This window comes from Trifolium pratense, linkage group LG7, assembly GCF_020283565.1.
Source record: "Trifolium pratense cultivar HEN17-A07 linkage group LG7, ARS_RC_1.1, whole genome shotgun sequence".
Taxonomy (NCBI): Eukaryota; Viridiplantae; Streptophyta; class Magnoliopsida; order Fabales; family Fabaceae; genus Trifolium; species Trifolium pratense.
The window spans coordinates 14,140,506-14,158,560 of NC_060065.1; the positions used below are offsets into that span (position 1 = coordinate 14,140,506).

At 33.7% G+C, this 18,055-nt stretch overlaps 2 protein-coding genes across 4 annotated transcripts; one reads left to right on the top strand and one right to left on the bottom strand.

The window, feature by feature from the left end:
• Positions 1–579: 579 nt before the first annotated feature.
• On the top strand, positions 580–17,021 carry LOC123895651 (probable leucine-rich repeat receptor-like serine/threonine-protein kinase At3g14840). 3 transcript variants are annotated; one of them, XM_045946111.1, is made up of 26 exons: positions 1,434–1,737; positions 1,839–2,001; positions 7,688–7,759; positions 7,855–7,923; positions 8,279–8,350; positions 8,434–8,505; positions 8,603–8,674; positions 8,935–9,006; positions 9,114–9,185; positions 9,268–9,339; positions 9,513–9,584; positions 9,793–9,864; positions 9,948–10,010; positions 10,694–10,759; positions 10,868–10,903; positions 10,997–11,037; positions 11,215–11,594; positions 11,738–11,933; positions 12,020–12,166; positions 12,470–12,582; positions 12,674–12,884; positions 13,001–13,250; positions 13,390–13,540; positions 14,815–14,892; positions 15,626–15,733; positions 16,602–17,021. In XM_045946111.1, the coding sequence occupies exons 1-26, from the start codon at positions 1,641–1,643 to the stop codon at positions 16,620–16,622; spliced, it is 2,838 nt and encodes a 945-aa protein (XP_045802067.1). In that variant the 5' UTR covers positions 1,434–1,640; the 3' UTR covers positions 16,623–17,021. The 3 variants fall into 3 exon arrangements, with proteins under 3 accessions (XP_045802066.1, XP_045802067.1, XP_045802065.1); XM_045946110.1 differs by lacking the exons at positions 15,626–15,733; positions 16,602–17,021 and adding an exon at positions 580–894 and having other exon boundaries at positions 1,526–1,737; positions 14,815–15,559; XM_045946109.1 differs by lacking the exons at positions 15,626–15,733; positions 16,602–17,021 and having other exon boundaries at positions 14,815–15,559.
• On the bottom strand, positions 16,292–16,986 carry LOC123895667 (protein RADIALIS-like 3). Its single transcript, XM_045946135.1, has 2 exons — positions 16,577–16,986; positions 16,292–16,468 (listed from the first exon to the last, which is right to left on the bottom strand). The coding sequence occupies exons 1-2, from the start codon at positions 16,870–16,872 to the stop codon at positions 16,459–16,461; spliced, it is 306 nt and encodes a 101-aa protein (XP_045802091.1). The 5' UTR covers positions 16,873–16,986; the 3' UTR covers positions 16,292–16,458.
• Positions 17,022–18,055: the final 1,034 nt, after the last annotated feature.

Sequence of the window (18,055 nt, forward strand, 5' to 3'; positions counted from 1 at the left end):
AAGTGTTAGAGAGTTTTGAAACTATTATATATTTTGTGAACACCTCTGATAGTATATCAAGTGTTCAATCTTTGTAAACTTACTTAAATTTGTTTTAAGTTAGTTGAAGTCTCTTGTACGTGGTACTTGAACAAGGAAGCCCTAAACTTGGTGTTTGGGCAATTGTAATCAAAAGTGATTATAGTGAACTTCCTTGGAAGTGAAAGGGAACTCAACTACTCTCTTATAGGAGGAACCAATATAAAAACTTTGTTTTGTCTTTTCTCTGCTCTCTTTCTCTTTGTGTGTTATTACTCCGATACATTCAACTTTATTTTTAAACACGCAAAGAATTTTTAGAAAAACAAAACACAATTCAACCTCCTTCTTGTGTTTTTCTTACCATCAAAGATTTTCGAGGAAGAACCTGAAATCACACATTCATATGGTTGCTCACACAAACCATATGAATGCTCGACCGGATCTTCATCCATATCCCAGAAACCCAAAGAAAAATCGTCGCGTCAGAGGTTACAAAAGCACGAAACACTAGAATCATAACAAAATTAGTTAAATATATATCTATCGATATATCCGAACGTGCATCATCCTCCTTGTATTTTTGTTGCAAATGATTTTAATATATTAACTATTATTTTTTTTATCATATATGCATATGTTACATGTATGTGGGCAATCTATACATCAATCTGAGAAGCCTAATTTGTTTTAGAGTTTATGTTTTTCCTAAAATATATATACATGCACACATACATGCTAAAAAATAATAATTTTAATACCCCTACAATTAAATCCCAATTCCCAAATTCAACATTGAGTTTGTTTGTTTGAAATGATAAATCTCACGGCCAACAATTTGATTTATTGATTTTGTCCCAACCGTTTACAAGCTAGGTAGGTACTACTTTTTTTTTTTTTTTGAAGGAAGGTAGCAGGGCCGGCTATTAGCATGTGCAGGGTGTGCTACGTAGCCGGACCTCAGTTTTATCGGGGCCTCAACAAAAATTTATTTGGTAGTAGATCTCTGCAAAAATATGAAAAAAATTGATTCACAAAAATAAAATAAGAACTCAACATTTGTTTTAACCTGTCTTTGTTAAAATATAATTTCAAAGGCCCAACTAAAATGGCTAAGCTTCCGGAAAAAACATAAAGTGAACAAAAAAAATACAATATGAAGATTTGTTTCGATGAATTTACTTCAAAAACTACTATAGAAGTTAAGTGTTGCGTTTATGTAGTTAAAATGTATTTTGTTGTGATTAATTAAAATATGAATATTTTGTATGTTAGTTATAAGAATGACAATTTTTTATGTCACTAATGTTATTTACAATTTAAATAAAAATTATTCTTTCTAAATTTTTTGCATTTTTTTTATTAAGGCTTCTATTCTTAATATTCGGAGCCGGGCCTCCAAATTGTCGGGGTAGGTACTACCTTTATCAAGATATTTCTTGGGTAGGTAAATACTTATACTACTAGTCTCGTAAGAGGAATTCTTATTGATTTTTGACTATTCTAGCGAAGTGATAACTGATAAGTCTTTGGTGATATAGTATACATCAATCAGGTGAGAAAGGTGCTCTTATTCTTCAATTTCAACATTTATTCATTCATCATCAAATCAACCAAAAAACATGACTTTTTTCTTCCCCACTATATACTCTCTCCTTTTGTTCCTTCCTCTTTGCTTTTCTTCATTTACTATGGGAGCCACTCTACAAGAAGATGAAGGTACAACAACAACCAATTTTACCAATTTTGCATTTTATGTTATTGTTCTAAATTCTAATCTCTCTGTTGTGTACTACTGTATTTATTATTGTTAATTACAGTTAAAGCTCTGAAAGACATAGGTAAAACACTTGGAAAGAAGGATTGGGATTTCAGCGTTGATCCATGTAGTGGTGGCAATAACTGGATATCAAAATCTGAAGAAAATGCTGTTACCTGCAATTGCTCTTATCAAAATAACACTCTCTGCCATGTTGTTAGCGTGTACGCCTACTCTTCCTTCTATCTCTCTTTTTTTAATGTGCCTTGCTGTCCATAATAATGGAGTATTTTATTTTTATTTGGTCTATATAGTAATTTTTTTTTTTTTTTTTAAACCGCATATCCACTATGCGTAACTGCATAGATTACTCTCTCAAGCCTTGTGGAATCTAAATTGATGGCAAACTCTCGGTGAGAGTTTTAGTATTGTTGTATGCCTAAGACAAGAGTCGAACCCATAAGTTTAGTTAAACTAGAAGAGGTCTGCATCATCTCATCTAAGTGCTCAGGTGTCTGGATAATAATTTATTATTAGTATTTCTTTTGAAGGATAGATACTTTAATAATGATAGAATTTAATATTGTACTAGTCAATACTACTGGTCCACATACCATGAACGGTTTTGTAAATAAATCTATGGGCCAAGAGTGGGTAAAGATCGTATATCTATTTCTCAAAAAATAGATGAAATTTTTATAGTTCTTGTTGGTACAAGTTTACTGATGAACTTGGTATTGAAAAAAACACAAGTGAAAGAGCTAGAGTGTGTGAATTTGAAAAAGTTCACATTGAGTCCCACATTGGATATGACACACTTTAGTAGTGTTTACATACTAGAAGGTCACTACTTGGGGTACGCCCCAAGGGGTACCCAGTTTTGTAAACGGGGCACACCATGCTAAATATCACAAGCGCGCGCCGCCGTCCTGCCGGCTCGGATCGGGCCGGGCGATAGAATATTTTTTTAATATCCAGAAAGAAAAAAATAATTAATAAAATTATTTTTTTTTAAATAATTATTTTTCGCTAATAGAGCCTACGAATGTGTATTCATTGGGTATGCAACAAACAGTAAAGCATATAGGTTTTACGACCTAAATGCAAAAGTAATCATAGAATCTGTTGACGCAGATTTCCATGAAAGGAAATTTCCTTTTAAATTGAGAAATAGTGGGGGCACTGAACAGAGTAATAGTAATATTCCTGAACAGAGTCACATTCCTGTGATACGAAATTCGAATAGCAATGATGAAGTAGAAACAGAACTCCGAAGGAGTAAACGAGTAAGAGTTGCTAAAGACTATGGGTCTGATTATGCGGCCTATATATGAAGATCCTACAAATCTTCAAGAAGCCTTGTCATCGATGGATGCTGATCTTTGGCAAGAAGCTATTAATGATGAGATGGATTCTCTTGAATCTAACAAGACATGGCACTTAGTAGACTTGCCACCTGGCTGCAAACCAATTGGTTGTAAATGGATTTTGAAAGGCTTAATTAGTATTTTGGTCCCTTAAAGAAATTTCTGGTTTCACTTTGGTCCCTTAATGAATAAATGTTCCGTCTGGGTCCTTTAATGATATATCTGTTAGTGAAAAAGATCTTTTCTGTTAACTCCTAACAGAATTTATAAGGTGGACTAACATTGTAGGCGGTCCACCATATACCTCAATAAATCTTTTAATTTTAACCATTTGATCTTATTTTAAAAAAAGAGACCATTTGATTTTTGCATGTCCATGGGATCTAATGGTGCACCATCACCAACTAAGTTATTTTTCTATATCTTCATCTTCTTCCACCTATTCTTCTTCATGTTCTTCATAAATTCATCAAACTAACCCAGATTTTTTTTCCCCAAAATTTCAAGTTTTCTCAAAATCTCAAATCTTCAAACAAAAATCCCAAATTTCTAAAATCCCACATCTCTACATCAACTTTCAACCTCCAACAAAATTCAAGAAATTCTTAAACACATTAACAAAATCGTTCAACCTCCGACCCATTATGTGTGGCTCATCAAACATCCCACCTTATTGTTAGGGGGAGAATTTTGATGTTACTCTATCTGTTCAAACAAACTCATCAAATATTCCACCTCGTTGTCAGGTAGAAAATTAATTCTTCAACCCCCAACCCATTAATCCATCAATCCACTAATGGGTTACAGATAGAGCGGTGATGGCAACGTGGTAGCTCAAGTTTTGGCATTGTATTTCAAGCTCAGCAGAGGGTGGTGTTGATGTTGTTGTCGTCTCTAATTCGTTGAAGGATTTTGTCTGAAGGTGTGCTTAAGGATTTGGGATTTTGTAGGAGGGTTGATTTAGAGATATGAGATTTTGGAAATTTAGGATTTTTGTTTCAAGATTTAGGATTTGTGAGAAGTTAAAATTTTAGAAAGTTTAGAAAATTTTTAAAAAATTCTGTGTTTGTTTGAAGTTGATACAAAATCTGAAAGTGATTGATGAATTTATGAACAATTTGAAGATGAATGGATGGAAGAAGATGAAGAAATAGAAAAATAATTTAGTTGGTGATGGTGTACCATTACATTAGATTCGATAAACATGCAAAATTCAATGGTCTCTTTTTTTCAAATAAGATCAAACGGTTAAGATTAAAAAATATATTGTGGTATATGGTGGACCACCTTCAATGTTGGTCCACCTAATACATTTGTGGTTCATAAATTAACGGAAAGGACCAATTTGACAAACGGAGATGTCTTTAAGGGACCAATCCGGACCTTTTTTTCTTTAAGGGACCATTATGAAACCTAAAATGTCTTTAAGGGACCAATTAACTAATTAAGCCATTTTGAAAAAGAAACTAAAACCTGATGGTACTGTTGATAAATACAAGGCACACCTTGTAGCCAAAGGTTTTAGGCAAAGAGAAAATATAGATTTCTTTGACACTTTTTCTCCGGTCACAAGAATTACATCCATTCGAGTACTTATTTTAATTGCTGCTATTCATAACTTAGTAGTACATCAAATGGATGTTAAAACCGCCTTTTTAAATGGTGACTTAGAAGAAGAAATCTATATGGAACAACCTGAAGGGTTTGTGGTATATGGGCAAGAAACTAAAGTTTGTAAGTTAGAAAAATCTCTTTATGGTCTTAAACAAGCTCCAAAGCAATGGCATGAAAAGTTTGATAACTTAATGGTATCGAATGGGTTTAAACTCAATGAAAGTGACAAATGTATTTATTATAAAACAGATAATAACATTTGCACTATGATATGTCTCTATGTAGATGACATGCTTATATTTGGATCAAACCTTTCTGCCGTAAATGCCGTGAAATCACCGTTGTGCAACAACTTTGATATTGAAGACCTTGGTGAAGCGAGTGTGATTCTAGGAATCAAAATTACTCGTTCTGAGAAATATCCTTAGATCAATCCCATTATGTAGAAAACATCCTAAAGAAATATGGATACTTTGACTGTAAGTGTATGAACACTCCGTGTGACGCCAGTGGTAAATTATTTAAGAACACTGGTGAAAGTATTAGACAGACTGAGTATGCGAGCATCATTGGCAGTCTTAGATATGTCACTGATTGCACTCGACCCGACATTGCATATGCCGTGGGACAGCTGTGCCGGTTTACCAGTAGACCTGGTAATGAGCACTGGCAAGCTATAAATAGAGTCATGGGATATCTTAAAAAGACCATGCATCTCGGACTACACTATCTGAGATTTCCTGCTGTACTTGAAGGGTACAGTGATGCTGATTGGAACACATTGTCAGATGATTCCAAAGCAATTAGTGGCTTCATATTTAGTATAGCCGGAGGAGCTGTATCATGGAAGTCTAAGAAACATACCATTTTGGCACAGTCCACTATATGGAGTCTGAAATGATAGCACTAGCAACTGCTAGTGAAGAAGCAAGCTGGTTAAGATGCTTGCTATCTGAGATTCCCTTATGGGAAAAGCCAATGCCAGCTGTGTTGATCCACTGCGATAGTACCGCGGCTATCGCTAAAATTGAGAACCGTTATTACAACGGTAAAAGACGTCAAATAAGAAGAAAGCACAGCACCGTGAGAGATTTGCTCACTAAAGGTGCTGTTAGAGTGGATCATGTACGCACTGATGATAACTTAGCCGATCCTTTGACGAAAGGACTAGTTAGAGAGAAAGTCTACAATACATTTGTTAAGATGGGACTAATGCCTACTGCGAATTACTTATGATGGTAACCCAACCTAAAAGACTGGAGATCCCAAGAATTAGGTTTCAATGGGTAAACAACAAGTCGTGAGTAATAGGGAAAGAACATGCAAGAGGGCATGTATCCTGAAGCGAAAAGGATGAGTTAATAGAAACTCTTAATGAGATCTATACTCTGTGTCAGAGGAGTACCTAGCTGCAGGGGTACTTGAGATAGACTCACCTATATGAATGTGGAACTGAGGCCGGTTCCTATGGAGTTTTGGGGCAAACTCCTAGAGCGTTCACGAAACCAGGATAGTCGTGCAAGGCCATTAAAGCACGGACTTTAGAAAACACCTTAGGAAAAGGTTGTGTGCGGGTTTGAGAAAAATCTGAGATAGAGTTCAAGACAAGCGTCACTCTTGTTAAATCGGGCTCTTACTCGCTATGCAAAGGTTCAAGACAAGCGTCACCTTTGCTTATGCACAATCTTATGGAAACGTTAATCGTTAATACTGAAACAACTTTTTAAATTCAAGTGGGGGATTGTTGGAACAAGTTTACAACTTGTATGATGAACTTGGTATTGAAATAAACACAAGTGAAATAGCTAGACTGTGTGAATTTGAAAAAGTTCACATTGAGTCTCACATTGGATAGGACACACACTTTAGTAGTGTTTATATACTAGAAGGTCACTACTTGGGGTACGCCCCAGGGGTACCCAGTTTTGTAAACGGGGCACACCATGCTAAATATCACACACACGCGCCGCCGTCCGGCCGGCTCGGATCGGAGCGGATCGGGCCGGGCCGGGCTTGGTGATAGAATATTTTTTTAATATCTAGAAAGAAAAAAAATAATTATTAAAATTATTTTTCAAAACCAAAAAATAAAAGTTTTTGATGGATAAAAGATAGATACTACATACATCCTAAAAAAATGTAGCTAATATTGAATGGTAAGAAAATTATGAAAATAAGAGTAATAAGTAGTAAAATAATGTTGTGTCAAAAAAAAGAAAGTAAAATAATGTTTTATTAATATTCTAAAATGACTTATCATTTGAGACAATATTTTCTCTCAAAATGACTTATAACTTTGGATACATGGATTATCAAATTATGTATATGTTTGGTTGCGCATTTAGGTCCTCATTGGTGCGTTAGCGACTAATAAACTCGATTTAAATTGCTTTAGGAAAGTGAAATCGATTCAAGGTTCCAAGCTCAATTCTAGTTATAGGCTGGTTGTTAGAATGAGCATAACTAGCATCAACCAGCAGCATAAACAAATCTAGAGTCACATTATATGCTAATGTTGCAACTCAAGTTTGGGATTTTTTTTATTTTTGATTTTTTTTTTAAGAAAGAAAATGAAGATATGAAGATATTGATGAAGATGATGAACATTGTTCATCAAATTCTGGATTTGTTTAATTTCAATAAATAAATATTTTTTTAAAAAAAATTATGCATTTTTATAATAAATAAGTAAGAAAAAGGGTTTATATGTGCATATAAAAAAAAACGACTTAAATGAAGGAAAAAAAAAAGATAAAAGACTAAAGTATTATAAATAAACAAATAAATAAGATCAATGATAACCTAAATGGGAAAAAAGAAGATAAAAGACTATAGTGTTACAAATAAATAAGATAAAGATCCCTGGTGTAATTTTTTTATTTTGTATGTTTTGACTTCTAACAACATTCATGGTATAATGGTCTTGCAGTGTTCTAAAAGCACAAAACCTTTCGGGTACTCTTCCACCTGATCTTGTGAGATTGCCTTTTGTCCAAGAAATGTATGTTACACTAAAAAACCATCTCACTGTTGAATTATATATGGATTTTGTTAATTTTTATCCTACTGATTCTTTTTTATTTGTTTTTGGTACAGTGACCTAACCCTCAACTATCTTAATGGTACAATTCCCAAACAATGGGCCACATTAAATCTTGTAAACATGTAATACATATTTATCTTTCTCTCTTATGATTCTTCTTTTTTAAGTGTCTTTAATTTGTTGAAAAAAATAAGAGATTGAAGGAACAATTTCAATTGTATGTGTTTGATTTTAAAACTAAAATTTTTGTCGCTCACTAAACGGTGAAACAACTTTTTGTTTCATGTAAAAATTGTCTAAAATACTGAAATACCTCTCTCTTATCTTTTGCAAATTAAAAGTACTCAAATTTTTTCAAATATGCACTATGCATATCATTTGAATAATTTTTTATTTATTCATATTTTCTAACGGTTATTTATCTTGTACAAAATTCATGAAACATGAAAAATTGTACAATATTTCTTTTGGGTTAAGTTCCTTCTATGGAAATCGTCTATCCGGTCCAATTCCAAAGGAGTTTGGAAAAATCACCACTCTCAAAAGCTTGTAAGTTTCTGGTTTAAGAATTTGTCCCATTTCAAATATTTATTGTAAAATTTTGAGGTTTTTTTTTTTAAAAAAATTGACAGGGTATTGGAGTTCAACCAATTATCTGGAAATCTTCCTCCAGAACTTGGGAGTCTTTCCCAGATTGAAAGACTGTAAGCCTTTCATATGATTTTTGTTAAGCGACACTGATCTGGTGATCTTTATTTGCAGTAATTGATATTTGCCTTCAATTCTTTGTTGTTGCTGTAGGCTTCTTTCCTCCAACAATTTCACTGGAGTATTACCTGCAACATTTGCTAACCTCACTGCATTGAAGCAATTGTAAGTATATATCTTACTTATATTAATGTTAGACCGTGTTTCTAGGTAGCACCGACACTTCAATTTAAAAGTGTTTTGGATTATCTGATACATGTCGGTGTCTAACATACGTACGACACTGGCAGATGTGGTTACATTCAATCACTCTAGTGTTGGATTATCTGTTTCATGTTCAGTCTCTGTGTCTAGGCTAGTGTTTTATATCTGCAGTGTTACATAATTCCAAGTTGATAACGACTTCTATTTGTTGGGTAATGCAGTCGAATTAGTGACAGTCAATTATCTGGAACAATGCCCAAATTTATACAGAACTGGATACATCTTGAGATGCTGTGTGATTCTTTTTCTCCTCTGCTGTCATAAAATTTAGTTTCTTTAAGTTGCTTAGTATTGTCATTTCATTTGAAGTAATTTTCTCGAATCCTCAATGTTTTCACAGCGTGATCCGAGGGAGTGGTTTGAGTGGGCCAATACCTGCTGGAATTTCACTTTTGAAAAACCTTACTGACTTGTAAGTATGACACACACACTCCACAAATAATTAAAGCTTTCATTTTCACTGTGATTAACTATGCTTAAAATGTGATACCTAGGACTATTACTGATTTGAATGGATCTGATTCACCTTTTCCACATCTTGAAAACATGTCAAGGTTGTCAAAATTGTAAGTTAAATTTTCTCATTATATTTATTATTCGTATCACTCATTTAATACCGTCAACAAGGCTTTGTTTTAGGGTGGGCTGCATAAATCAAACCATATTGTAATGTCCTATCATAAAACATAATAAGGAGAAATTGCTGCAAAATATTTTTATATGGTCTAATTGGTTACAGGGAATTGAGGAGTTGCAATATCGCTGGAGCATTGCCTGATTATCTTGGAAAGTTAATTAATTTGAAAGTGATGTAAGTAATGGTATACTTCTTTCAAATTTTCTTGTACACTTTCCAAATACATTTAAGAACTTGTATTCTTGATCCTTGCATTTTATACTAGTTGATTTGATGAAGGAAACAACTATGACACACTTCTTCTTTTATTGAATTCATTCTAATGTTAAATTTTTTCTAACTCTTTATCCGAAAAAGAACTTATTCTGAATTTCCTTTTCAGAGAACTCAGCAACAACAAATTAAGTGGACAAATCCCCATGAGCTTCCATGATCTAAAGAACATGTATTTGCTGTAAGAAATTTTCTGCAGCTTCTGCTATGATTACTTGAAATTGTAGATATATACTTATTTTTCTTTGATGTTGATTTCACTAGATTTTTATCCGGGAATCATTTGTCTGGACCGCTGCCTGACTGGATAGATAAACCAGATTTTGTGTAAGTTGTCTCGTATGCTACTGAATCATTTCTTTTGTGTTTTCTTTATTCTTTTAAAACTGCATCTTTACCTTCATGTGTATGCTAATGAGCCATCATGTACTCTTTTCATTAGAAAAATGTTAACACATTTCCTGTTTGTACTATAAAAAAAAATAAAGGTAAAATTACTCTCATAGTCCCTTAACTTAATTTCAGGCAACGATTTAGTCCTTTATCTTTTTTTTTTTACGTCATTTTTGTCCTTTTTGGTCGTCGTCCATGTTTATATATGATTTTTCAACCTTCAAATCTATGATTTTATTTTAGGGCAGAACATATATTTCTGATTGAGACCGCGCAAAGAAAGAAAACTATAGATTTGAACCTTGAATTCCATATCAAAACATAAGGACTAAAATGTCATAAAAAAAAGGACTAAAGTGTTACTTGAAATTAAGTTAATGGACCAAAATGTAATTTTGCCAAAAATAAAAGTTTGAAGGTGCTTACAGATTTTAAAGAATAAAAACTAATTTAGCATTGAACCATTCAATCTGGTTTTATATTTGTATATTTACAGTGTAGGGAAGAAGACATAGCAGATGAAATTTCAATGAATATTATTTATAATAAGAACTGAGTTGTATAATTTACAGCTATAGTACACCTATTCTGAATCAGATTCTATAATCTTTATGCAGAGACCTGTCGTATAACAACTTCACTATAACGAAATTTGAGCAGCAGACTTGTCAGCAAGGAAGTGTGTAAGATTCCTAGCATATGTAGTTTTTCGATTTAGTTTATTTCTTTGTTTTCTTGTTTTGTAATTTTATCAAGCGAACTGAGCCTCAGTCAATTCCCATATGCCACAGGAACTTGTTTGCATCTTCTTTGAAGGGAAACAGTTTGTGAGTGTTTTCTTCCTCATATTTAGTAGTATATAACTAGTATATGTTTCTGAATGCTAACTTGTTCTCTCCTTCCATTTTTAATCTCCTCAGAGGAAATATTTCATGTTTGGAAAACTATAATTGTCCTAAAAGTAAGTTCACTTTTCATTGATTTCCTATATATTATTAACCATTATTTCCTATAAATTATTTTAACATTGTTGTTTGTTGTTGTTTTAGTAAAAAAAAAAAAAATTTCTCTTGTTTGAGTTAGAAGAGAAAATGTAATGTGTCTTTTGATAACTAATTCCTATTTCTTGTTTTCATAGCTTGGTACTCTCTCTATATAAATTGTGGTGGAAAGAGCATAACATTCGACGGAAATAAGACATACGATGATGATTCAAGTGAGATGGAACCAGCAAGGTATCGTCAATTTGGGACAAACTGGGCACTAATAACTTCTGGTCACTTCTTTGATAGTGGGCGCCCTGACTACTATAAATGGTCTAATACAACAAAGCTTGCTGTGGACAATGATGCTGAACTTTACATGGATGCACGCGTTTCTCCAAATTCTCTAACTTATTATGGATTCTGCCTTGGAAATGGAAACTACACTGTCAATCTCCATTTTGCTGAAATAATGTTCAGTGATGATAAAACATTTAGTAGCATTGGAAGGCGTGTATTTGACATCTACATTCAGGTTCTTGTTTTTTCATTTTACCAGATGAGACCAACCAATTTTTCTTAAAACCAAATCAGAGAATGAAATTCAATTCAATACTTTTTCTTTTGGTAGAAAAATTCAATTCAATACTTTACATTTGAAGTATTTATATATGGCAGAGAAAGTTGGTGGTAAAGGATTTCGATATTGTAAAAGAGGCAGGTGGCGTTGGTAAGGAAGTCATTAAAATTTTTACTGCTAGTGTGACTAGAAATGCATTGGAGATTCGATTATATTGGGCGGGGAAAGGAACAACTACTATACCATTTGGATCAGTATATGGTCCTCTTATATCAGCTATATCAGTTGATCCCGGTTAGTTGTATTTCTTTGAGAATTTGTCTTGTCTTCAATTACCTTTGTTGTTCACATAAAATCTAATGCACGTAATAATCATTCAGATTTTATACCCCCATCGGAAAATAGTAGAAGCATATCGGCAGGAGTTGTTGCTGCAATTGTGGCTGCAGGAGCAATTGTTATCATCTTGATAATTGGCATACTGTGGTGGAAGGGTTGTTTAAGACTGAAATGTTTAGGAACAAGAGGTAATCACTGAGAAATTACTTTAATTATCTTGATTACCAACCTTTTAAATAAAATTCAGGAAATCTTGTGCACCATAATTGGATTTAGCACATGAGGGATATGAATTGATTTTTTGAGTTTGTGATTTATCAGTATGTATACGAAATTATCTGACCTTCCTTCCTGCATAAGCATTTCATTAACTTCACTTGAAGAGAGTACATTCCGACATAGATGATGAACTCGCTTATATCATTGATTTCTAAAGAGTGCTAGTTTTCCTAATGCAAGATATCTCTGATATTGTTTACTTTTATGGGCAGAGAAAAAGGCTTCACAAAGTGGCTTATTCACCTTACGACAAATCAAATCTGCAACAAACAACTTCGATGAATCTTTCAAGATTGGAGAAGGAGGATTTGGTCCAGTTTACAAAGTATAGTCACAATTTGATCACGTGTTATGACCTCAATAATAAATTGTAGATTTTGTTAATCATATCTTGTATATTGTTCCCCACAATGCAGGGTGTTCTATCAGATGGCACAATAGTAGCGATTAAGCAGCTATCTTCTAAATCAAAACAAGGATCTCGTGAATTTATTAATGAGATAGGCATGATTTCTACTTTACAACACCCTAATCTTGTTAAGCTATATGGCTTCTGCATGGAAGATGATCAGTTGTTGTTGATATATGAATATATGGAAAACAATAGCCTTGCTCATGCTTTATTTGGTAATTACTTTTCTCAGCGTTCAAGTTTCATTGTTGTATATGTAATCATTTACAATCTTGAACATTTAACATATTTGTTCATGAATAAAATGATAATTTTGTCTAATTTCTATCAGCCAAGAAAGAAGACCTGGAAAATCGTCAATTGAGATTGGATTGGAAAACTAGGAAGAGAATTTGTATTGGCATTGCTAAAGGTTTAGCTTACCTTCATGGAGAGTCCAAAATAAAGATCATTCATAGGGACATCAAGGCCACCAATGTGTTGCTAGACAAAGATCTCAACCCCAAGATATCAGATTTTGGTTTGGCAAAGCTCAATGAAGACGACAAAACCCATATGAACACCAGAATAGCTGGCACTTAGTGAGTTCCCATACTTGATACTATCTTATCGATTTTTCATGCATTTAAGAAGCAAATATTGAAATCCTTGTCAAATATAATAACTTCATCAACATGTTATTGATATAACTACTGTATTTGATTTATTTATATGCTGCAGTGGATACATGGCTCCTGAGTATGCTATGCATGGCTATTTGACGGACAAAGCAGATGTTTATAGTTTCGGAATTGTTATGTTGGAAATTGTTAGTGGAACCAACTACACTGTTAGCCATCCTCAGGAGGAATGCTTCTCTCTTCTTGATTGGGTAACTTATGTTCTTATGCTCTCCTTGATTCATTCCAATCTTGTTGACCTTGAGAATATCTGATATGGTTGTGTACATTGTCTAGAATATATAATGATTAAATATCATATATAACTACTGTATTTGATTTAGGTTGTATCTTAGAGTAATTTAGAATATCTGATTCTCTACTAATAATTTTTTCTTTGTTTTTTCATATATGCTTTCTTGAACATTAGTTAATTTACATTAGGATTATAACATTGAACCAACTTAGGTTTTGTTGAGTGGTAAGAGATCGGGCCTCTTAAGCAAGTGGTTAAGAGTTCGAATCCTGACTCTTATAAATGGGAAAAGCTTGGTTTGGAAAGTATTATCCATCCACCTTTTGTGCTTTTAGGTTTCTCTATAGAGATTAGTCAATTTTAAAGACAGTGGATAATTTGCAGCTATAACATAGCTACCCAAAAAAAGGAGTTTACCAATTATCATTATTAGTTTTCTTGTTTTAATAATATGGGTCTTCCGTGTTTTAGATTTCATTGGCTCCACTGCACTCTTTTTCCCTTATCCTTGGTTTTATCTCTCGGGGCTTTCCAGGAAAGGTTTTTAATGAGGCGGTGGTAGGTTCCTTGCATTATTGTTATCTTGAGTTTTGGCCTAGTCCCCCCAAGATTTTTTCTTTTTTCTTTCTTTTTAATATATTTATTAGGGTGCTTCAAATGATATGTAATGATTATGGGTGTCAACATAGTTGGGATGTCATAATTATCATGTGATGCCTATGCACTCTAATGTTTTATATATAAAAAAAGGATTAAATATGTTTTTTGTCACTATAGTTTCCTAAAATTTTCATTTTAGTCCCTAAAGATTTTTTCCACACTTTTTAGTCCCCGAAGTCTTTTCCATCATTGTGTTTAGTCCCTACTTTTCATTAAACTCGTGCATACTTTCACATTTTTGAATGATTTTTTGTATTCATGTTTATAATATTATAAGAACGTCTCCGATAAAAATTTAGAATTTTTTAACATAAGATGAATTTTTATGTGCAAAAAACAAAAAAATTCATATTTAATTCATCTTTTGTTAAAAAAAATTAAACTTTTATAACAGAGATTCATATAATGTATTAAACATGAATGCATAAAAAGATTTAAAATGGTAAGCACGAGTTGAATGAAAAGTAGGGATTAAAAACATTACACCTTATAGATTTAATACGAATATTGTTATTGTGAATGACAAGGTAACCAGACCTTTAATTGAAACTTTGAATTGTTCATCAACAGGTGCACCTCTTGGAGGAAAAAGATGATCTAATGGAACTCATTGATCGGAGATTGGGTGAAGATTTTAAAAAAGAGGAGGTAAGAATGATGATCAACGTGGCTCTTTTATGCACTAATTTTTCGCCATCGCTCAGGCCCTCCATGTCTTCAGTAGTAAGCATGCTTGAAGGAAGAACAAATGTTCAAGAAGTGGTGGCAGAATCAACTGAGGTATTGGATGATAAAAAATACAAGGTGATGCAACAATATTACAAACAAATAGGAGAAAATAGCACGAGTGAGGCTCAAAGCATCCAAACAGATGACTCTCGTGCCTTTATATATGATACAGATTCTTCAATCAGGGAACACAGAAATTAGGAAAACTATAGAACTTGCATTAATTAAGCAATACGTTTCTCTTAATTATGTAACTGATTCAAGCAGCTACACAATGTACATTTCCTCGTTACCAAGGAAATGTACGGATGCCGATCAGATGTTGTAACTACTTGAAGCAGTTACACACATTAGGCGATTTACAATGAGCTGGGGATCAAATAACGTACTATCCAAACCCTTCACCACTAGACCAAACCTAGTGGCTTCACACATTAGGCGATTTCAGTCATATATAAATTATTATCCAACGACCCTGATTTATTTAATCAGCGTAATCAATTTTATACATAATCTAACCTCAACAGTTTATACCAACTCTTTTTTGTGTTCAGTAAAATAAAAAAATAATATTTTTGTTGTTAAATAAGAGCATTTTATTTTTTTTATTTTTTTATTTTTTGGCTTTCACCACTAGTTTAATCTGGTTCAGGAGTCAGTTATGGCATCAAGTGCTTCCAGCCCCCTCCCGATTGCAGTTGCGGGGGATCGAACCGTGATCCTCTCTACTAAGTTCAGCGGCAATCACCACTACATCAAGGTAGAACATTTTATTATTAAGCAGAATCATCAACAAAAACGCAAATATGAACAATAAATGTCTAGGATACAGCGTAGGGAAATATAGAACTTCATCAAAGTCTAGCACACAATGTTTAAACAACAAACAAGACATTTTGTTAATTAAATAACAAAAAAATAAAATAAAAATACATCAACCACACACTATGTAGTATGAGTACTCCTAAAATGGTGAAGTACCTGTACCGGGTACGTATCAGTACTGGATACTCCATGGTACTTGTGTGGTACGCACCGATTTCGTACCCATTTTTATTTGGTTGATTTATGATGATGAATACGGAAAAAACATATTGGCTGTTAAAAAATCTCTTAAAATATTATAATTTTTTATTATATTTCAATTATCTCTCATTTTTTATGAAAATAGTTGAGATGGTGGACAAAAAAAATTAAATCTTCAAAGAATGATGATAACAATTCACTTAAAAATAATTTTTCTAATATTTTATATTAACGTACCCGTACCTTAAATTTTCTAAAAATGTCGTATCGAGTACCAGTACATATGCCGGATACCGGTACTGTACCCGTACCTAGGCAACATAGATCACACAAAAGAAAAAACAATACACAGATTATTTGAATAAACTAGCTAGGCCTAGATGAGCAACGATAAAACTAATTTCCCCTTCTTATTCTTCCCCGGTCCTGTCCCGCCAGTGGTTTAATCCCCTAGTCAATCTAAGTCGAACTGTAGAAGATGAGTTAAAAATAAAAATGTTAAAACAAATAAATTAAAGAAAATGCTAACCAGTGTACAAAGGAGTAGTTAATTAAGAAACATAGAATAAAGACTTACGGTGATTTGTCTTCCTCCTTTGCAGCCACCACCACCGCTGCGGTAGTAGAGGACGTTCCAGCGGCAGCAGATGCATGATAGACATATATGCCATGGTGGACATATGTGCCATTCATAATGGTCACCAAATCCCTCTCCAAGAGTTCAGTCCATTCTTTCAATTCTTCAACCGTCCTCCCATTGTTCATTTGCGCCGCCATCTTTTCATAGCGATTAGGATCGTCCAGCGGAATAGTAAATACGATATTTTCAAACTTTTGATTTTCTTCTATTGTCCATGGTTTTCTTTCAGACATTGTTTGTGTTGAGAAATTAAATTGAAGGAGATAAAATATTTTGGAGACAAAAGAAATTTTATTGTTAAACACACAATGTGTGTTATGAGAAGAACAACACCTTGAATTTATAATACAACCAACGCACATGTGATGGATTAAAGATTAAAGATGGTTTCTTGCTGCTGCAATGAAGTACAATATTAAAGGTGGGCCTCCATCAACAATATTAGGAACTTCACCAGTTTTGCACGCCATGACCATTAGAAGAAAAGATATCAGTGATCTTTTCATCAATGTCTTCTTCGGCTCTTCCTCCTCTTTATTTCCATCATACCCATCAGAAAATTTGACCATGTTTGATCTCATTCATCACGTGAATCCGTCCGATAAAGCATAGCTAGAGCATGTGCAATGGAGCTCTCCATTTTTTTATATTTAATTGGATGTCACAGTTTTGGCCGCCTTATTTTTTATCGGCAAATGCTAACTAGTGCCTTCGGGGCACTCTTTAAGACCCTTATTAGCAAGATCCGTTTTGAAATTTTGATTCCCCCTATTTTAAAAACCAATATTTTGGTCCCCTATTTCAATTTTTCTTGAGTTTTAGTCCCCTGACTAAAATATTATCCATGTCATTAAATTTTTCTTCTATTTCAACAACACTTAACCAATGTACGCTCAGACCAACAACCTTCATCTCCGAATATAAACTAAGACCAATGTGGACCTTCCAACTTCTTATGCGGAGGACCCTCTTGATTAGCCTTAGCCTCAGTCGCAGGGTCAGGATGTGGCTGAACCACCACAATATGTTGTCATGGTTCCACAACTCTCAAAACGGAAGAATAAGGGAGTAGAGGATGAACTGGTGCAACAAATAAGGGGTTGTGGGTGGAGTGGCAGAGGGTGGTTGGGGTAGATTCAGCGGGGACTGGATTTTGTGCAGAGGAAACGCAAGAAATGAGAGAGGGAGAGACAAGGTGGGGAAAAAGATATTGTATGAGGAAAGAAGATACACATGTGCAATGGAGCTCTCCATTTTTTAATATTTAATTGGATGTCGCAGTTTTGGCCGCCTTATTTTTTATCGGCAAATGCTAACTAGTGCCTTCGGGACACTCTTTAAGACCCTTATTAGCAAGATCCGTTTTGAAGTTTTGATTCCCCCTTTCTCCTTTTGTTTCTTCCGACACCAAAAAAA

What these genes read in the sequence shown, in the direction of transcription:
- LOC123895651 (XM_045946110.1), top strand. Translation starts at nt 1,641, where the DNA reads ATGACTTTTTTCTTCCCCACTATATACTCTCTCCTTTTGTTCCTTCCT. An exon ending in ATAGATAAACCAGATTTTGT is followed by an intron (nt 10,011 to 10,693) that starts GTAAGTTGTCTC and finishes ATCTTTATGCAG; the next exon opens with AGACCTGTCGTATAACAACT. An exon ending in TATTTGACATCTACATTCAG is followed by an intron (nt 11,595 to 11,737) that starts GTTCTTGTTTTT and finishes TATATATGGCAG; the next exon opens with AGAAAGTTGGTGGTAAAGGA.
- LOC123895667 (XM_045946135.1), bottom strand. Translation starts at nt 16,872, where the DNA reads ATGTCTGAAAGAAAACCATGGACAATAGAAGAAAATCAAAAGTTTGAA.